The sequence below is a fragment of the Tamandua tetradactyla genome, chromosome 2, assembly GCF_023851605.1.
Source record: "Tamandua tetradactyla isolate mTamTet1 chromosome 2, mTamTet1.pri, whole genome shotgun sequence".
NCBI lineage: Eukaryota > Metazoa > Chordata > Mammalia > Pilosa > Myrmecophagidae > Tamandua > Tamandua tetradactyla.
The window spans coordinates 123,961,195-123,982,821 of record NC_135328.1 but is presented as its reverse complement, the minus strand read 5'-3'; the positions used below and the strand labels follow the sequence as shown (position 1 = coordinate 123,982,821).

The following is a 21,627-nucleotide window of genomic DNA, read 5'->3' as shown; positions in this document are numbered from 1 at the left end:
TTTTCTTTTGTTGGTTTGTTTTTAGATCCTGGCATTACAGGAAATGTTAGATAAACACTACTTGAATACAGCAAAAGGGTCAAGAGCTCAGTAACCACTAGAGTAACAAAGTCTTTGCAAAATCAGTTTGGAAAAATCATTGAAAAATAGACTATTATACATTGCAAATATGGGTTGTTGGAAGGAATAACAAATACAGGGAAAGTGGGAGAATCTGATTTCCAGATTTACACATTATTAAATTAAAGTTTACAGATTTCAAATGAAAGAAATCAACATGGATACAGAAAAGTAAAAACAGGAAAGTATGGCCTCATAAGTACAAAATAAATCAACAGAAACTATAATTCATGAATTCCATGCATTATAATTACTAGTCAGAGATGTTAAATTGAATGTTCTAAGTATTCAATGAACTAAAGGATAGCTTGGGGAAAAATAAAAGATATCAAGAAACAATATATGAGCAAAAAAAGTCTTCAAAGAGAGAAATTTTGAAAAGGAACTAAGTAAAATTTCTTGAACTGAAAAGTAAAATAATGGAATTTAAAAATCATTAGGGTATATTTCACAGGCACGTATATTGTGTATTTTAAAGAAGGTAATCTATGTGGATTTCTTCACACAATACCTAGAACATATGATCTCTCAATAAATACTGGTTACTAATGTTAAATAAATAGTATGATTGTTTTTAGAAATGATAGAATCAATTGTAACAAATGTTCCACACAGATGGAAGGCTTTGTTGGTGGGTTGATATTTGGGAATCCTAAATTTTATATTTGAATATTCCGTAAACTTTCAACTTCTTTAAGAAAAAAAGTTAAAAGTGATTGGTGAATCATTGAATGGATTCACCAATTATGTGCATTATCCTTGTTTATTTTCCCATAAGCCTTAGAAGCTTTATGATGTTTCCATTCTCATATAAACCACAGTGCCATCTTCATCAAGAAACTTTTGGTATAAGAGTTAAACTCATGAACATCACAAACAATTTATGAAACTTCTTAAATATATACTAGGGCTAGTTAAAAGTACTATGCTTATAGTATTTGCAGTGAGAGTGATATGTCTAAGTGTACCAGATCTGAAATGTTGTTTTGGTCTCGGAGGACTTTTTATCATGGAAAATCACATGAATTGTTGCAATGGGTAGAGTTATTCATGAGATTAAACAATATAAAAAATTGGGGGGATAATATAGTACATAACTGAAAGGTTTATTGTGCTTCAGACCCTTGATTCCAAAAAGGTTCTATAGAACTATTCTTCACTTGTCCTCCCCATGTTTATATATACAGTTTTACTGGGAGCTTTTGTTTAAAAAATGCCCATATAAAGGTAGACTCCAATCTTTTCAATAATGGTTCTGTGCCTGTCAAAATAAGTTAAGTGATTTCACTTGTTTTGAATGTTTTTGATTGCTACACAAGACAATATTCTAAATTTAGCATAAGGGTTCATTGTTTTGTTTTGTATTGAGTCTTTTGGTCAATGCCCTATGAAACAGAAGTAAACTTCCCTTAATTTATAGGAAAAGAGTAGGACATCAATTTTGGAATTGGTTGTGATGAGCCATAAAGATCAGCTTTATTATATATGTATTAGTCTTTCAGACAGATTCTTCATTTTTTATGGCTTCTTATTTTGTTAAAATCACTTTAACAGTGAATCACTGTGGTTGCCAATATGTACTTCAGGACCAAAGATTCTTAAGCCAGCATATCCTTTGTACAAAATTTCAATCTGGGTTTCTATTTTCCTAAATTATTTAGTTTCTTCACTCTTATTGTTTCACTCATAGTAACTCATTCTTCACATCAAAGCAGAAGGTCAACTTTTATGTCTTTGTTTCATTATAAGAACTATGAATTGCTTTCAGGCTGAAAATGCTCATTTTTCTGTTCACTTAAGTAACATGTGAAGAAGGAGCTATTGTTTTTTGAACATTTCTGTAAGTGAAGTTAAATAATGTAAAACTTCAAATGTTGCATGACTATGATCTGTAATAGAAATAGAAGATGATCATTATAACCAGGTACATGCTAACATCTAGTATTGCCATCAGTAAAGTACATTCTTCAGAATAGCAGTATATTTTATGAGGTGGAAATGGTTTTAGGAAACATTGACATATTAAAACTGCTTTTACCCACATGGTTTTGAACTTCACTAGCAATCTATTCTCATAGATATTATATTAATTACAATCATGCTTTTATTTCAGGAATGAAATCCTACAAAAGAAAAGTGTCAACCTCTGCATTCACGTTATCAGAATTTCGTTATTTAAAAAAAGGAAGAGAAAGAAAAAAGTAGCAAATCATGCTGCTCTCAGTATTTCTTGATTTAATTTTGTAACTATAAAGAACTCTGGCATTGGTTCTTGTTCCAGTGTCTTGGGTTTCTAAAGATTTTTACTTTTAAATGCAAGATTTTAAAAACAAAATAGTGTTTTCATCAGTTTGGTATTAAATACTTATAACTGCTTATAATTTTAACCAAAAACACATAAAACTTTGAATATAATTATGTAGCATACAAGTGAAGGTTATTCACTCTATGATGGTATCTTAGATTTAAAAGCATAACTAATGCTGAAACTGAAGACTGATTTAATGTTATATGATGATCCTTAGGGTAAATACCTGGTTGCAGGTAATATTTTAAACTTAAATGTCTACACATATGGCTGTGTGTGTGAGTATACGTGTGTGTTAGACAGAGAGAGAGAGAGAGAGGAGAAAGAGAGAGAGAACTTGAACTATTTGATTCATAAGTGCCTTAGCCCTCGTTCTGGTAACTTCATGCATTCATTTCTTTGTTTTAAACCGAACCATAAGTACAGGTTTTTGCCTAATGTCAAAACAGGTTCATTCCACAAAATGTAATAAATTTCAATAGAAAAATATATTAAATTAGAAGTGCCCACATATTAAAATAGTTGAGATCAAGAGTATTTTTAGTGAATATCTTCTGTATATTTCTGTAAATTCAATTGTGTTTCTTTCAATCCCTGTCATTTTACAAAAAGTGGTAATACAAGCTTCAGTGAAATTGCCATGCTAAATCTTTTCACATAATAGTTCAGTGTATTTTCTTTTTTATTGTTAAGTTTCATTTATTTAATGTGCAAACACTAAAACCAAAAACTTTAAAATACATTTTAAACAAATGTTTACACTAGAATTAAGGATTTTCACCTAATATACTTTTAACATGATGAGAAGAAATTATCTATATTAAACATGTTATTATTATTTGTATGACTTTTTTAATCCATCATTTCTTATGTACATATTATGTGACATGCACCATACCAAGCACTTAAAATATGTAACTATCATTCCATATTTACAGAAAAGCCTATGGCATAACTAAACAGTTTAAAAAGTAAAGAAAATAGGAACTTCTTAAACTTTCTTTAACAAAAAGCATGGATAATTTTCCGTGGAAGTGCGGTAATCAGGAAAATGGATAAGCCAAGGTTTTCAGAAACATTAATTCAGTCATCTTCCTTATTTTTATTAATGTTTTTCCTTTTTGAAACCTTTTTATTGTTAAATATAACATCTATACAAAGAAAAGAAAGGAAAAACAATAATTTTCAAAGTCCATTTCAAAAATTAATTTCAGAAAAGATTTCAGAGTTTGTTATTGGTTACATTCCACTATTTCAGATTTGTCCTTCTGGCTACTCCAAAACACTGGAGGCTAGAAGAAATTTTTTTCTTTTTTTGTGAAAAATAATATATGTATGTATACATACATATATATATATATAAAGCAATAAATATCAAAGTACATCGCAACAATTATTTGTAGAAATTGTGGTGCAATCATAGCTCAGTGGGAGAATTCTTACTTGCCAAGCACAAAAACCAGGTTCAATTCCCAGTCCATGCACTTCCTAAAAACAAACAAGCAAAACAAATAAATGAAAAACAAACAAATCAACAAAAGATTCAACAACTGGTATTGCAATAATGGAATACTCACATGGAAAAATAATGAAATGTGACCATGCCATACAGCATGTAAAAAAGGAAAAAAACACAACGATTACTTGTAGAACAAATTTCAGAGTTTGCTATAGGGTACAATTCCACAATTTTAGGTTTTTACTTCTAGCAGCTCTAAGGTACTGGGGACTAAAAGAAATATCAATATAATGATTTTGCAGTCATACTAATTTGTTAAGCCCTACCTTCTCTGTGTAACTGCACCATCATCTTTAGTCTTTCTCCCACTCTTGAGGGGTATTTGGATTATGCCCAATCTAATTTTTAATTTTGGGAGGGTTTGTCAGTAATATGGGATGGGGGATGTAACTATGTGATGTTCAAGAAAGACTGACCCCTCTACATTTCAGGACTTATCTGGTCCAGACAACCATCTGGAGGTTGCAGGTGAACCTAATTGTAAGGGATTGTATAGATCCATGCAACCCATCAATTAATGCACCAATATAAATAAACTCTTGCATGAACTACATCAAAGGTATGAATCCTGTACAAAGAATGTGTAAGTTCAGTGTATAGAGGGAAATTTGCTTATCCCTGGTAGCCATCTCCAATGCCGACAGGGAGACGTAAACCCCTGGATGTCATGTCCCATGTAGGGGAGAGGGCAATGTTTGAACTTGCAGAGTTGGGATTGGAGAGAGAGAAAGCCCACCTCTGAGAAATAAAAGAAGTCTCTGGAAGTAACTCTTGGTAACCTATAGGTAGGCTAAGTTTCTCTGCTACCCACATAAGCTTCACAAGAACAAACCTTAAAAGAAAAGGCTTGGTCTATTGATTTTGGTGTCCTTAATGTCTGACACAGTGTCAGGAGTTTCTTTGGTTGTAGAGTTTAATGGTTCCATACTTTTTCTGCCATCTCTCAAGGGACCTTCTAATGCTTTTTGATTACCTATTTAGTATACTCTGGGATGCTTCCAGACATTGCATTAAGCTGTATAAGATTAAAGGCCCTCATTTTTATTCTGGGGTCCCTGTGTTTGGATTGTTTAAATGATCTATCCAGACAGGTTGAGGTAGATTTTGCATTACAGAAACTTTAGGTTCTGGACAAAATAAGCCATTCTTCCTTTAGTCTCAAAGAGTACATGAGTTTCTTAAGTATGGACAATGTCTTCCTTCCTGTACCTGAATTACCTTAATCCCCAAATGATCAGCTTTGTTCTTATCTCTAAATACCAGGTTATACATATATGAAACAGACTCTCAAATACAGATATAAAAATTACCACTATGGACTAAACGCAACTGCTATAGTTTACAATCTAGGACCCTGTTTTCTTATAAGAATTTTATAAATGACACCATCTGATAATTGTTCTTTTGTTTCTTGTTTATTCTTTCTCCCCAAATGTCCCAAAGTTTCATTCACAATATTGCATGCATCACAACTTTGTTTCTTGTTTCAGGACAATATTCAATCATATGTATACACCATCATTTGCCAATCTATTTCTAAGTCAGTTCATCTGTCAGTCACCTCCATTCATTAGACATTATGTATAATGTCCATAATCCATCAACATTCTCAATTTTAGATAATTTCATTCTTCCCAAGAGAAAGATAGCCAATAAACACAGCCTCAGCAAATAAGAAATCTAAACTTTCCATTTAACTCTTGTTCCTCTCCCATGATTTATTCCTGGTATTGCTGTGGTACTGTTGATGTTTTCCTGCTAAACATAGCCCATAAAATGCAATAGCAAATTTCCCTCTATACACTGAACTTACACATTCTTTGTACAAGATTCATACCTTTGATGTAGTTCATGCAAGAGTTTATTTATATCGCTGCATTAATTGATGGGTTGCATGGGTCTATACAACCCCTTACAATCAGGTTCACCTTCAATATGGTAAAATTACTTGTAGACCTACTAGTGAACTGCCTTCACTGCTATCTATTAACTTACATTTGAGTTCAACCTGACTAGCTAACTGTTCACTCATCTCCAAATTCCACATATCTCACAGTCTCATATACTGTTTAGTAAGCTTCTGATTTTACTTTTACCATCATCATAAAACTGGAATATACACTGTCTATCCTTTTGTGTCTGACTTTTTTCACTCAGCCTTATGTCTTCAAGCCTCATCCATCTTATGTGCCTCAGGATGTCATTTCATCTTATTGCTGCATATTCTAGTTTGCTAGCTGCTGGAATGTGATAAATCATAAATGGAACAGCTCTTAAAAGGGGGAATTTATTAAGTGGCAAGTTTACAGTTCTAAGGCCATGAAAGTGTCCCAATTAAAGCAAGTTTATTCAAATTCTCAAATTCAGGCACCAACAAGAGTTTACCTTCACTCCAGAAAAGCTGGTGATGTTCAGGGTTTCTCTCTCAACTGAAAAGGCACATGGTGAACAAGGCTATGTCTGTTAGTTTTCTCTACAGGCTTCTTGTTCATGAAGCTCCCCAAGGGATGTTTTCCTTCTTCATCTCCAAAGATCTCCATTCACATGGGCTCTCATGGCTCTGAACCTTTCTCCAAATTGTTTCCTCTTTTAAAGGAGTCCAGTAACATAATCAAGACCCCCCCCCCCAGAATGGGTGGGATCACATCTCCCTGTAATCAAAGGTTAATACCCACAATTGGGTTTGTTACTTCTCCATGGCGATAATCTAATCAAGTATCCAACCTACAGTGATAAACAGGGATTAAAAGAAACACTTGCCTTCACAAGGTGTATCAGGATTAAAACATGGCTTTTCTTGGGTACATAATTCTTTCAAACCAGCACATCGCATAATACTTCATCATATTCATACACCACGTTTTTTAAATCAACTCATCTATTGATAGACACTTAGATTGTTTCCACCTTTTGGTAATTGTGAATAATGCTGCTATGAACATCAGTGTGTAAGTGTCTGTGTCAATGGTTTCAGCTCTTCTGGGCATATACTGAGTAGTGTAATTGCCCCATCATATGGCAACTCAATATTTAGTTTTCCTAGGAACCGCTAGACTGCCTGTCATAGTGTCTCTACTATTATACATTCCTACCCACAGTGCATAATGGTTATGATTTCTACACAAACTCTCCAACATTTTAAAATTCCTGTTTGTTTTAGAGCAGCTGTTCTTATAGGTGTGAGGTGGTATCTCATTGTACTCTTTTTTTTTGCATTGTTTACAAAAATTTATTCATACAAATTTTACACACTTTATATAACATTTATCAAAGTCCTAGTTATAGATGTCATGTGTGTAATAATACTTGATTAATATGTTTTTAACACAAAATAAGAGCTTCAAGACTAACATCTACCTAGATAATCACTATAGCATAAATCTGCTCCAGTTTAGTAAGGCTCTTGGCATTTCTAAAAAGTATACAAAAGATTAAACTGGGTGATCACTGTAAAATGCTTGCAACTAGCCACGGGAACACTAAATTAGACTTCATAAATAGAAGGTTAACTAGAGTCCTATTTCACCACTAACAGCTGACACAAAATACAGAAAACGCTGCCCATTATCCAAGAAACAAATAATTAAGACTAAAATGCAAGCTGATGTGTTGCAGCATTGTAGGGCCACTAAATAGCCATCTGTGATTCGTGGCGATTTAAAAGGCGAAGAAAGGCACTAAAGCTGCAAACTGCATCCCGTGTCACATTGCCTGAGGAGACTGCAGAATTAAAGAAAGATTGATCCAATACACAGGATTCAGGCATAGAGTGAAATGCCTCTGTGTTTTCTCTGTTTGCAATGTGATCTCCTGGCAGCATCCATCCCGCCTGGGAATGCAAATCCAATTCTGTTTTCCTTGATTTATGACTTCATACTGATCAAATCAGTAAAGGAAAAGGAAAGGTCCTTTAAAAGCTAATATTTAATCTTTTCTTTTTTGTCGTTGTTGTTTTCAAAAGAATAAATTAATTGGTGCCTGAAATTTGGGGGATTGGCTGACTGGTTTGTCTGTTGTGGTTGATCTGGTTGCTGGGTGAAGATTCTTTTGTTTATAGAGATTACTCTATATGTTCAAGGAATTGATAGGAAACAGACAGGAATGTTTTCCTTAGCCAAGACAGGATTACAAGGGCAAATTCTCAGGATCTGTTGGAGCTTGCTTACCTCACTCTTGACCACAAATATAAATATAAGATAGTACTCATACATATGATGATGAGGTTCAAATGATTTATCAGTTAGGAAAACTACACATTCTAATATGACAAAGGTTGGTTTTATGAAATAAATTTTACTAAGCAATAAGCCATAATGTAGAAAAATACATTTTACCTACAAACTCAATAAACGAGAAACAGAAGGTTCATATTTAGTGCATAATTACTTAGTGGTAACTACACAGGGGTTCCTAAACTTTACAATAAGTGCTTGCATCAAACAGAACAAAAAAGTGAGAAGCATTCACAAGTTTAAGAGAAGTGAATGAAAAATGGTCAATGGTACTTAAACAGTGCAGGAAGTAGGAAGGAAGGGTCGCCAGAAAACCACGAAGGAAAAGGGTGGTTCCTACACAGCAGAGTTCAAAGGGGAGGATCCTGGCCATTTCACAAGATGAGAAGCATGGACAGCACTGGAGAAAAACACATTGTACTTTGTATCCATTTCCAACACCCAGCGCCCAAAAATCAGTTAGGGAGCAGACCTATGGTCTCTTGTGGGTTCTGCTCCTACTGCTTCTTCCAATATACCTATATTTCCTTCACTTTGTTCCAATTGCCCTAGCCTTGGAATATTAGGTTCCCTGATGAATCGGGAAGTACAAAAAGGGAGGATTTGGACTCAAGCCTTCCTTCTATTCAATTCCCCAAATCGGATTTGGCGTGAATTCTGGGGAGCAGCATAATTTGGATTGAGCTGTTGTTTCATCAGGAGAATTTCCTTCCGGGCTGAGAGACAAATACACATAAAAATGGAATCAAAGATAGCATAAGTATTGGAATTGCCACCCAGCAAGGAAGATACTGTCCTGCTGAGTTAGGCTGGGACTGACGCAGCCTGTCCCAGAGACTCATCCCGGAAAGAACAGCCTTTAGCAATTCTCCCAAATCATCACCTCACAGTCCCCCTGGAACAGGGGCAAGCATAGTATGTACAGTAGCAAATGGTCAGAAGTAATATCTTCACGCCTGTTGTGGATAAAAATACTATCCTTTTAATTCCAGTTTACAAAAATAGGAGTAATATGCAAAACAATGATTGTCTATTTTCCCTATTTATTTTATATAAAAACATAAACAGCTCAGGCAAATTTTCAGTCCTTGTGCACTCTTTATACGAATTGCTCTCTATTATACTTACATATATTCATAATATATATATTATATATATATATATCTCAATGGTTGGTCAACAAAGTATATCTGTGCATTCTCTAGTGCTTTGTACAAAAGAAAAACAATATTATTATCAAAATATTCATTTAATGGCTTTACTTCATACATAAATACATGTTTGGATAGAACATGAGCGATGACTGTTGAGTCAGTCTTGAAAATGACTTTTCATTGTTAGGGTTGTATACACAGGGTAGCTGGTAGCGAACTCATCGCTACAAAGATGCTGTTCGGCGTCCTTTGTTTTTAACCCTTTGTTTATACCTTTTCCCTAGGACCGCCGCCAAGTATTTCTTGACAGCCATTTGTTTCCGGTAGCGGCTGTAGCTGTTGGTGAAGATTCCGTCCGAGTGGCGCTTGGAGAGCGGCAGGGAGTTGTCCTCCGTGGCGCCGCTGCCGAGGTTCCCACCCAAGCCCTCTGCTAGGAACGACTGCAGGTACTTCCCGGCGAACAGCTGGTCCAGCACTGTGCGACGGGCCTTGCTAAGGATCCCGTGGGCGACATCTGTGGGAACTGCATGGTGAAGAGCTGCATGAGGCCTTTTGTGAAAAAGAAACTCCTCGGTGGCTCGCCACCCTCCCCTTCCCACCAGTCTGGGTCCTGGGAGCTCCACCCCGGCTCTCTCATTGTACTCTTGATCTTCATTTCCCTCTTAGCTAATGAAAATGTGCATCTCTGCATGTGTTTTTTACCCATTTGTATTTGCTCTTCCAAAAAATATCTATTCATATCTTTAGCTCATCTTATAACTGGGCTGTTCTTTTTTTTCAGTTGTGTGAATTCTTTATATATACAGTGTATCAAACCTTGATCAAGTGTTTGATTCCCATGTATTTCCTCCAATTGAGTTGGCTGCCTCTTAAGCTTTTTGACAAGGCCTTTTGAATTGCAAGATGGAAAAGACGGTGTCTGGGTAGCATTTACAAAAATACTCCCTGACACTAAAAGAATGTAGTTGGAGAAATTATATGATTTACATGGTCACAATCAGAGTTTCATCTGCAAATGTGCGCCTTATGTATGGAGAAGTACAGATACTCATGATAATGAGCATAATAGGAGGCTGGTATTTAACTCCAGGTAAGGCGTGCATTATGGCAGCAAAGTAGAGTATTGCTTTCCATGAAAAATATCACATCCTGCCCTCTTTCTATGGACATCTTTCATTTTCACACCAGAATAGGAAAATTACTGGTTTCAAATAATTTCTCAAGTTAATCCTCCAAAATGCCCAGAAGACTCTTATTTCATTAAATGGTGGCTTGAAATGTTTTATTTTTACTTGAAGGATCAGCATGAGGAAAAATTGGAGAATGCTTGCCAAATGCTTCCTTAGAGTTTATGACAGAATATATTAACATAAGGCCATATCTGACCAGCAATTTCATCTCTAATGCTTTGTATACTGTGGCTCATCCTGTCCGTGAAGTGCTTTTGATAAAACCAAAAATGAGATCTACAGAAAACACAGACAAACCTATGTTACATCCCTGGCAGGTAAATGATCATCAAAAACAGGAACTTCCTCAGCATGTGAGGGCACCTGGAAGTATTGTACTGATACACAAAATAAGATGATGTTTCTGTATCAAAGTCAACAGAATCATGTAAAATGGATGGAATATTCTTCCACTCTGGTTATAGCTTAATTTTTCTATCATTGGGAAAATTCTGTCTTTGTGAACTTCAAATTCAAACTGCAACTTTAAAAACTGTATTGGAAAATATTTCCAAATGTTGGGTGAAAACCTATAAAATATTGAATATCTACTTATGAGGAAATATAAGGAGATCAAAAAGTGCTATTGTTTTTTGCAATGTATCCATTTTGTCACATGATAAAGTAAAATGATTCTGGAAATTGGCCTCTTTTTTGACATAAATAATCTGATTTTGTTTATAAGCCTATGAATCTTGCAAGATTTAATGGATTTGTCTGAATGTTAACTCAGAACTATCAGGACTTATAACCCATGTAAAGAGTATATTTAAGAACTCCTGTCATTTCGCACAAGGGAAAATACATGTAATCAACTTGTTCATGAAATTAAATAAGTTTATCATTAATATAATTTAATATCCAAAGAAAAGCAAACCTGTCTATGTAAAAATTTATTCAGGAAAACTTAATTTACTAGCTAATTAGTATGTCATTAACAGCATTGATCTGCTTTTACAACTTACTTAGATTTGACCCTTAGAGAAACATGAGGTTGTCAAAATGGCTTCAAACATGTTAACTAGATATTTAGGATGCTTGCATTCCAGAAAATTGGATAGTTGAACAACAGTTTTTTTAAAACAATAAGGATTTGACTTCAGTAAAGTCGGCAGATGAAGAAACTTCAGTTTATTAATGATAAACTTGTTTAATTTCATGAACAAGTTGATTATATGTTGTGGGGGTCGTAGTATGGGGATTTGGGGGGCAGAGTGAAACAGGCAGGTTTAGAGCATAGGAGCAGACTGTGGCATGGAACTCAGGACAGGGTGCACCAGCAAGCAGATTGGAGAGGCTATGCAGGTACATGTGATTGGGTGCACAGGCAAGTTGCCAGGTGAGCACATGGAGCACAGGAGTCATGGGTCTCAGGGTGCAGGGTTCAGGGCACAGAGCAGGCCACAGGGCTGGTGAGACATGGGGTGCATGCCAGAATGGGAGGGAGAAATACAGGTGTACTGGGATGTGGGTGCATGCATGTATAGGGATGGGGTGCAGGTCAAGGGGGATTTGGCTTCCATCTGGGATCAGGGTGCATATGCACATGTTTGGAGTGGGTGTGGTCCTGGAACAGGTACATGTGTGAGACATGGGCATTTATGCATGTCTATGGAACATATGGGGAGGCCAAGGCCAGGGTCTGTGTGGCATAGGCACATACTTAAGAATTACCTAGGTGTGGTGTCAGAGCTGATCTTTTGGGGGTGGCGCAGTGGTACATGTCTGTGTAGTGCAGGCTGCAGAGGTGCAGGGTTTAGGGGTCAAGTGCAGATGCATATGTGCCAGTGTGGGCAGGCTGCATGTGTGTACATGCCTGGGTCTGGGGGACAGAGTGCTACTGGGCATGTACACAGAGCTCAGGGATTTAGGGCAAGTTTGCACAACTGCACAGGCTGGGGGAAGGTCTAGTATGGTTGTGTAAGTGACTTCCTGCACAGACTAGAAAGGGGTGGTGCAGTGTGAGGTGCTGGGAATAGGTGTACAGGTCCCAGGGGTGTGGGGTTAGAGTTCACATTTGTGCAGGAGAGGTTGGTGGGATTAGGGTGTACCTGTGTGTGCTGGGCAGGGATGTGCAGGTAGGGAGGTTGGGACATGTGTGCTTGGAGCCCCAGGGGCAAGATTTGAGCTCATGGGTCATGGTGTTGGAGGGCTTTGGGTGGGTTTCAAGTGTGTGGGTCATGCAGGGGTGGCAGAGGTCACAAGAGGGGTTGCAACCTGGATGGGTGCTGTGCATTCAAGGAACACAGTTTGGTTAAATTACTAGTCCCCATTTTCCTGTCTGTGCACTCCTGGATGCCCTGGGCTTCTGTTTGGAAGGGGGCACTTTAGCTGGATGGTCTCTGGTCTCAATTCCTCAGCTTTTGCAACCAGGGCCTCCCTGTGTAGTGTAAAAGATCCTCTCAGATTACCTACATCCTAGAATCGCTGTCCCAGTCATTTTTCTGTCACTTTTCTAGGTGTTCCTTGGCACTGGCATGAATTCAATCTATTCTATTCTGCCATTTTCCTGAAAGTCTTACTCAGTCAATTTTTGTATGTGGTATTAAACATGGATTAAAGATCATTTGCTTGGATATAAGTATCTAATTTTTGTAGGATCACTTGTTAAATAACACCTTTTTTCACTGAAGTATTTTTGAACATTTGTCAAAATAAGTTGATTTGTCAAAAATAAGTTCTGTTTCTGTATGTTTGTGTGTATGAGAGAGAGACAGAGAGAGAATATTTATGGGTTCAACATTTTGTTCAAAGGAATTTGTGTAAACATTTGCCAATGCTACAATATTTTTATTTCAATAGATTAATAATTATTTTTATGGGAGTGTTAACCCTCCAATTTATTTTCTTCTTTTTTTTTCAGGGATGTTTTGAATCAACTGAGTTCTTTGCATTTTCTTATCAATTTCCTCATAAATTGGTTACTATAATTTCTACCTGATCCCCTCCCAAAAAAAGGCCTGATGGGGCGGGCCGCGGTGGCTCAGCGGGCAAGAGTGCTTGCCTGCCATGCCGGAGGACCCCGGTTCGATTCCCGGCCCCAGCCCATGTAAAAAACAAACAAACAAACAAAAAATAATAAAATAAACAAAATACTTTAAAAAAAAAAAAAAAAAAAAAGGCCTGATGGACTTGTGATTTTGTTGATTCAATAGTTTTCTTTTAGGAGAATTGAAATTTTATGTTACAAGTCTTCTGACCCATAAACAAGATACATTTACTTGGGTCTTCTTCAATTCCTCTCAGCAGTTTTCAGTGCAGTTTTAACATTTTAATCTTTAGTTTTAAGCATTTGTTTTTATAGTGTTATAAATTGTGTAACTTTAAAATTCAGTTTCTTCTATATAGAAATGTTGTATTTTGGTCTTTTATCCTTAAATCTTGCTACACTCAATTTTAATTCTATAATTTTGTATTGAATTTTAATAAAATTTGTATAAAATTTTGAGTAAAAATTGAATTTTATATTGTAAATCCATATAAAATGATAATAAAGATAATTTTTTTACTAATGAACAGATTTACTATATATTTTTAGACCACATGGTTCAGACCACACAGAGTATTGTTAAGGATGTTAAATAATTCAGTCTTTTACCACTCAATATGATGTTATCTCTAGTTTTTTTGCAGATACCCTTTAAATATTAAGGAAGCTCCCTACTATCACAAATTTGGTGAAATTTATGTCTGAGATAGAATTTTGCTTTGCCAATTGTACTTTCTGCTCTATTTATATGACCATAATGTTTAGTTTGTTAATGCAGATAATTACATTGATTAATTTTCTATTTTTAAACTGACCTCATATTCCTGGACTGAACCCCACTTCATTGCAATGTATAATCTTTTCTATATGTCATTGGATGTAATTTGATATGTTTTATTATCACAATTTTTGCATTGATATTTATTAATCTATAGATTTTTTTCTGGATGATATCCTTATCTGGTTTTGAAATTAGAGGAATCCTGGTCTTAAAGAATGAAACATGAATCATACACCTTCCTCAGTTTTCAGGATGATTTTGTGTACAATTGGTATTATTTCCTCCTTAAATGTTTGGTAAAATTCATATTAAGTTCTCAGCACATTGACTTTTCTCTTGGGGGAAGTTTAAAACCACACACTCAAACTCTTTATTATATTTTTAATTCTATTTAAAGTATCTATTTCTTCTTTATTATGCTTTATTCATTGGTGTCTTTAAATGTTTTAGCCCATTTCATGTAAGTTCTCAAAAATGATGTGCATAGATTTATTTTATTATTCCTATTTTGGTCGGAGAACATAGTTTATATGGCTTGGCTATTTATAAATTTATTGAAGTGTTTTAATTCTCAGGAAATGATCTATCTAGGTGAATTTTTCACATTCTGCTGTTATTGAGCCTCAGAGTTTTCCATAAATATCAATTAATCCATTATTTAATAGTTATTCACATGTCATATCCTTATTAAATGTTTTTCTATTAACTACACCAATTTTTGAGAGAAGTAAATTAAATCTTAGACTATAATTGTGGATTTGTTTATCTCTTCTTGCACATTTATCAGTATTTTATTCAAGTATATTAAAGCTCATTATTGTTTGGCATAGTAATATCCTTTTGAATTTTGACTATTACAATGAAATTATCTTCTTTAACTGTGTTATTTTCTCTGAAGTTTGTTTTCTCATATTAATATAGCCACTACAGTTTACTTTGATAGATGCTAGTACAGGATATATTTTCCATCCCATTATTTTGACCTATTTGAATCTTTATATTTAAACTGACTTTGTTGTTCAGGGAATTTACTTGCATTGCCTTGAATCTGATCTGGAAATCTCCATCTTTCCATTCAGGTGTTTAGATACCTATATTTATTGTGATCACTGATACATTTAGTTTGAAGTACTTCTTTTCTCTTTGTTTTCTATTTGTCTCTGCTGATATCTTCCCTTACATTCATTTCTGTTTTCTTTTATTAAAAAAAACCACTTTTTTATAATTTTGTTTAGTCTCTTTCTTGACTTAGTTCTAACTCTTTTTAAATGATAGTTTAGAGTTGCTTTATGCATAGTTACCATATACTTATTTAATTCAATACAATTTACCTTCAAGTGAGAGAATGCCACTCCATATATTCTACAGGATCCTAAACATATTCTTCCATTTTACTCTTTCCACTATTTTTGTTGTTGTTAATATATTTTAAATACACATATGTTCCAAATCCAAACATATATTTTTGTTGATTTGTTTTTAAGACATTTGGAACTTATTTTTAAAATTTAAGTATTTGCTGGTGAAGTTACCATGTAAATCTTACATTTTTTCTTACACTTGAAATAATTCCTATAACTTTTATTTTAATACAGTCAGGTAATCATGGTTTATGTCAGATTTTTATGCCTTTTTGTACCTTAAAAATGTTCCTGTATTATATCATCACTTGCATTATTTATTACAATCATTCGGTTTTCTTTGGCTGCATTAAACATTTTCACTGTATCATAGGATTTGAGAAATTTGATTGTGATGGATCTGGATGTAGTCTCTTTCAACTCTCTTGTGCTTGGGTTTCATTGACCTCCTTTATGGATATGTAGACACATCAAACTTGGGGTAAGTTGGCATTTTTCTTGAATACATCCACAATATTCTACTTCAGAAACTATGACTATGTGTATATTAGGCTACTTGATGTTGGTACACAACTCACTGAATATTTTCATTCTTTAATTCTTTTTCACATTTTCTTTTGGATTGGTATATTCTAAATTCACCATTTTTTGTTCCAGTAATGATTATATTTCCATTTATTTTATGTAGCATATATTTCATCTCAAAGATTCATTTTCATATCTTTAACTCTGATATGGGTGTTAAAAAAGTCATATCTTCCATGGCATTTTTATAGTAATAAAATCTGCTTCAGTGCCCTTATGGGTTCATTTTAATATCTGCATCAATTCTGGTTTAGTATTGATTGAGTAATTATTCTACTTACTATGGTTGTGTGTTTCTGCTTATTTGCATGGCTGGTAATTCATTATTGGAGTCTACATATTGTTAATTATGGGTTTGGGATATTTTGGCATTCCTATAAAAATACTAGAGTTTTGTTGTGGGGTGTAGTAACATTCGTTGGAAACAACTAAATCATTTATAATGTTTCAGAGAAGTCTGAAGCAGTGCTAAGTCCAGGTCTAATTATTCTCCATTATAGAGGCAACACCTTCCTATTAGCTCAGTATTTCTTAGTTTAGAGTTATCCCTTTAGGCTCAGTTCATTTTGTCCAATCATGCAGGGATCCAAGCCCACCTTCATTGTTGTTTAGTGCATTGAAAAATATTATTTTCACGTATTTTGTCTGCTTACTTAATTCTTATTGTGATTATAAGCCATAGTAGATTTTGTGAAACATTATCCATATTATGTAGTCCTTAGTATATCCATGCATTAAAGCATTCCCCTGCATTTCTTTCCCAAGTGTCATCATTTTCTTCTTCATTCCAGCAGTTTAGAAGATGCAAGGTATCAAAGATTAATGTCTTCTGTGACCAAAACTCTACCATCAACTGACAGGAATTTGTGTAACCCAACCACTTAATCCATCTGATGGAATAACTCTGAGGTGCATATTTTATCCTAGCTCCCAGAAGTCTTTGGTGCATTCAACTCCTTTTTCTCAAGGTGTTAGTTTGCTTGATACTTCCTAAGTTGTTATTGTCTTTTCCTGCCTCATTTCTGTAATAACCTTAAGAATATGGAGCTTCCCTTAGGTTTGTTAAAAGAATTATCATTAGAAGAGTTCTTGGAGGCACTTCCTCAAGAAGCATTTATCAATTCTGTTGCTCACTAGCCAGGTGACAACTAAGATTTTATTGCTATTTGAAAGTTGGGTGGTGCTGGTAACCTCTCACCTTCTGAGTGAAAAATATTCATAATTTCACTGCAGTGAATTGGTACTGAATGTAGTTTTTTGTGTGTTTTTTTTTTGGGGGGGGGGTGCATGGTCCAGGAATTGAACCTGGGTCACCCACATAGAAGGTGAGCATTCTACCACGGAACCACCTGTGCACCCCAAATATACTTTTATGTATAGTATATGTAATTTTTATATGTGCTGATGTAGCTTACAATATGTTTTTAACATTTGCAGTTATATAAAAATTGTAACTTTAAGAAACATGGATCGGTTGGTTTTGTTGAGTGCACCTGATTTTGTGAGAGCAAAAATAACAAGCTCACTTCAGGTGGTTCTTAACTCTAGGCATAGTTTCAAAGCCATAGGTTCTCTATGTAAGCATTGAAAGACCCTCATTTATTGTACTAGAGGAAAGAATGGGATGGAAAGTAACAAAAATGATCCCCTTTCAATTCTATGGTATCTATGAAACTGCTTTGTGATTATTCCTCTGGTCCCAACAGGATATTGTACAGGCAGTTATATATATGCCATACTAATACATGGCAGGAAATCCGGACATGTATGCCAGAGATTTTGACAAAAGGTTTAGGATCCTGCCAAAGAAATTAAATGTGTAGGAATTCAGGGGCTTGGGTACAGCAGAGATAATTTCAATGTAATTTTCTGATACTTATTCCAGTAGACCAGCAGGTAAATAAAAAAGGTTTGATAAAACAAAAAAAGAAAGCATTTTTTTCAAACCTATTGTTATTCATTATTTACTCAAATCACTCCCCCATATTTTTCTAGGCAGGGGCCTAGATCGTGACCAGAACTGTTGTACATTTAGAATCTACAAATTTACATGCAAACAAGGACTAAAAGTATATTTTAAAATAAGGAAATAATGACTGAAGTCATGAATTCCAATAAAATGGATTTACTTGTTTTATTCTGTATATAACACATAATTTTGTTGCTTCATTTCTCACATATAAGGAGTTTGTATAAAAAATTTCTAATGTTCCTTCCAGCCATAATTTTATATAATATTGCTGGCAAATTGTTAAACTTACCTTAGAACTAGGAGTTGTGTTGATAATTTTACCTTAGTATGATTTCTTTGGGGTATATCAGGGAAATAGAAATAATGTATAAATCAAAATGTGCAAAATTTTTAGAAATTGTTAATTCTGCTCTAAGCTGATAGTTTGGACTGCTGCTGTCTTTATTTTTTTCTATTGTAGACACATTCATAAGTAATTCATGTGAATATAATTTGGGACATTTGGAAAGACACCAAGAGTATCATTCAATCAAGCAAATATTAATCAATATGTGCACACCTACAAACAATATTTTAAAGATTCAAGTAATTAAGAGTAACTGTCAAAATGTGAGAAGTTTCCCTTATATTTACAAAGCAGAAATATTATTTTAAATTTTAATTTTCTTCTCTCTATATAATATATAGTATATATAGTCCATGTGCTAAATAAATACATATTGATCATTAGTATTCATCCATTCATTCATTCAACTGCTATTTTCTAATATCTATTCATTGACAGGTAATTTAATAAACATAAATTTAAAATAAATAATAAAATATTGATTCATCACAGTGTTATACTTTGGCATTCAGTTAAGTGAGACATACTTATCCAGCACTAGAGGTTAAAATTTGAATTAAGCAGCCATCATCATTAATGATGTCATGGGATTTTCTGTCTTTGGGGACATCAAATTGGCCAGTTAATTGCAATAGGGTGACACATGTTCAAGAAAACAGGATATACCATGAATTAGTATCCAGGTACGGGAAAAGATAGTTCAGAAAGAGTCTGGGAACAATTGGCAAAACAAATACAGGCCATTATAGTATTGTAGTATATATTGCTTTCTGTAAGCAGATATCAGTACATTTTTTTGAAAATTTACAGTTCTCAAATGTCACACAGAGATGTAGTAGATAATGAGAACATCTTTAAGGTTTGTGTATTTTAATAATCTTCTGCACAACATTATTCCTTTTCAAATTATTTATTCCTTACAAGAGATATTTGAGTAATTTGAGTAATTCATAGTAACAAATGTGCATTCTCCTTCATGTTCAAATTAGTAATTTCCTTGTACCAATTTTACCACACATCTAATTAAAATAATTATGATAATTACAATCTAATTAAGAAATGTTAGTTCAAATGCTAACAAGGTCATATACTCTAAATCATAATGAAATTCCCAATTTATTGTTATTTGGCTTTGATAAAATCTATCTGTATAAAAATTATACCAAAATTTCAATACTTAATATTATCTTCAGCAGTACTTTGAAGATAATATACATATACCTGTCAGAATATTCCATCTACTTATTCTTTTTTGCCTGATTAGCTGAGAGTTATAAGTTAAGATGAATTCTATCGTGAAAGACAGATAATGCCCATAGCTTTAGTTGTATGATGTAGGATCATAAAAGCTGAAGATTGCAAATGACATGAAGGCTTATGAGATTAGTCTACAAATTGAATTTATAAATATTTTAGTATAAATATTTTCAGATATAATATTTTAAATATGAATTCAAATGTGTTTAATAATTCATTCTGAAGATAATTTATATGCATCCAAAAGAAAAATTACTTAATATTTAAAAAGGAAAAAATTGAGAAAAATTTAAATAAAGATGAGAATATACCTAAGCAGAGTCACACAATGGTGGCTTTGTTTTAGTCCAAATCACCAGATTGTCCAAGGATTTGGTCTTAAAAAAATTGTAGGGGAAGGAAAATATAAAACTGAGAATCATGCCTGTATTTGTACACGTACATGTTTGAAGGTATGTATGTATTTTGAGATCTATGTGAATTGCTACAAATATTTCAAGTTTCTGTTAAGTGAACATTAGACACAGATTGGGAAGTACTGATTTAGAATACATTTTCTCCTAAATTTCATTCTTGTTGAATAGTAAACTTTAAGTAGTTACATAGTAAAAGTAATTTTGTTGCTAGAGAAGAAGAGTAATTGATATATATATATTTCAATAAACATACAATATACATATATAAATATATATACACATATATTTCATTTATAAGAAGTTGAATTTCCTAGCATAGTTAGATACTTACTCATGGCAACTCTCAGGGTTTCTGTGACTTTGTCATTACGAAGGCTGTAAATAAGAGGGTTCAGTATTGGTGTTACAACCGCATTCCGTACTGTCATTCATGAACTTGCCTTTTTTGGGCAAATATAGATGAAAATGTGGTACCTGTAATAAAGAGTGAGGTGAGAAACACAAGCGGAGAAGGACTTCTGCCATCCCTGAACAGAGGGAATCCTAAAGACAATAATGACAGTCTAGGTGTCAGAAAGTGCTATCCGTAGAAAGGAACCCAAGAGCAACACAGCAGAAGAGATGCCGTCTTCCAGTTCTGCCAGTGAGATATCTGCACAGACCAGCTTTAGCATTGAAATAAATAGTGTCATAGAAGCGGTTGATTATATTTGGCCTACAAAAGGGTAGAGTAGCATTTAAGATGGATGATGACAAAATTGACACAAATGCACCCACAAGATCCTGGCAGCAACATTACACGTATCTGTTAATGATGATGGCATACTTCAGTGGGTTGCAAATGGCAATATCAGCCAAAAGGCCATAACAGTAAGAATGAAGAATTCTGTCAACTCCAAGAGGAAGTAGGAGGAAGACTGTGTGAGGCAACTCTCAAAGGATATTGCTTTGGTGAGTGAAAAAATGTTGGCTAGCATCTTAATCACCACTGTGAATGTGACAGTGACCACAAGGAAGGAAAGTTGGCTGCAAAAATACATGGGTGAGTACAGATGTTAATCATAACACATGAGTAGGATAATCATGTTGTTGGTCAGAGGCATCAGGTACAAGAGGAGAAAGTCAACCAGTAACTCTAGTCTTGTTTCTCTGATCCAACTGTTCCCAGTCAGCCTGGCAAAATGGAGAGTAGTTTATGGTGGCTTTTCCAAATTAACCCAGGAAATACCCTACCAATGTCTATTGAATAACATTTGTTTTCATGGAGAAATTATTTCTCCAGTGTATAAGCAGCTCCTGTAAAAAATGTACAAGCTCAAGTGTGAGATTAAATCATAATAGCAAAATAACTGCTATGT

The 21,627-nt window shown here is 34.4% G+C and overlaps 1 protein-coding gene across 1 annotated transcript; it reads right to left on the bottom strand.

The window, feature by feature from the left end:
* Positions 1–9,104: 9,104 nt before the first annotated feature.
* LOC143661943 (pituitary adenylate cyclase-activating polypeptide-like) lies at positions 9,105–20,732 on the bottom strand. The gene is made up of 2 exons (XM_077135218.1): positions 20,601–20,732; positions 9,105–9,856 (listed from the first exon to the last, which is right to left on the bottom strand). Exons 1-2 carry the CDS (start codon positions 20,695–20,697, stop codon positions 9,558–9,560), a joined length of 396 nt encoding a protein of 131 aa, XP_076991333.1. The 5' UTR covers positions 20,698–20,732; the 3' UTR covers positions 9,105–9,557.
* Positions 20,733–21,627: the final 895 nt, after the last annotated feature.

Bases quoted from the DNA above. Each gene is read 5' to 3' on its own strand.
- LOC143661943 (XM_077135218.1), bottom strand. From the start codon at position 20,697: ATGACAGTACGGAATGCGGTTGTAACACCAATACTGAACCCTCTTATT. The intron at 9,857-20,600 runs GTAAGTATCTAA...TTCACCATGCAG, and splicing joins AACCCTGAGAGTTGCCATGA to TTCCCACAGATGTCGCCCAC.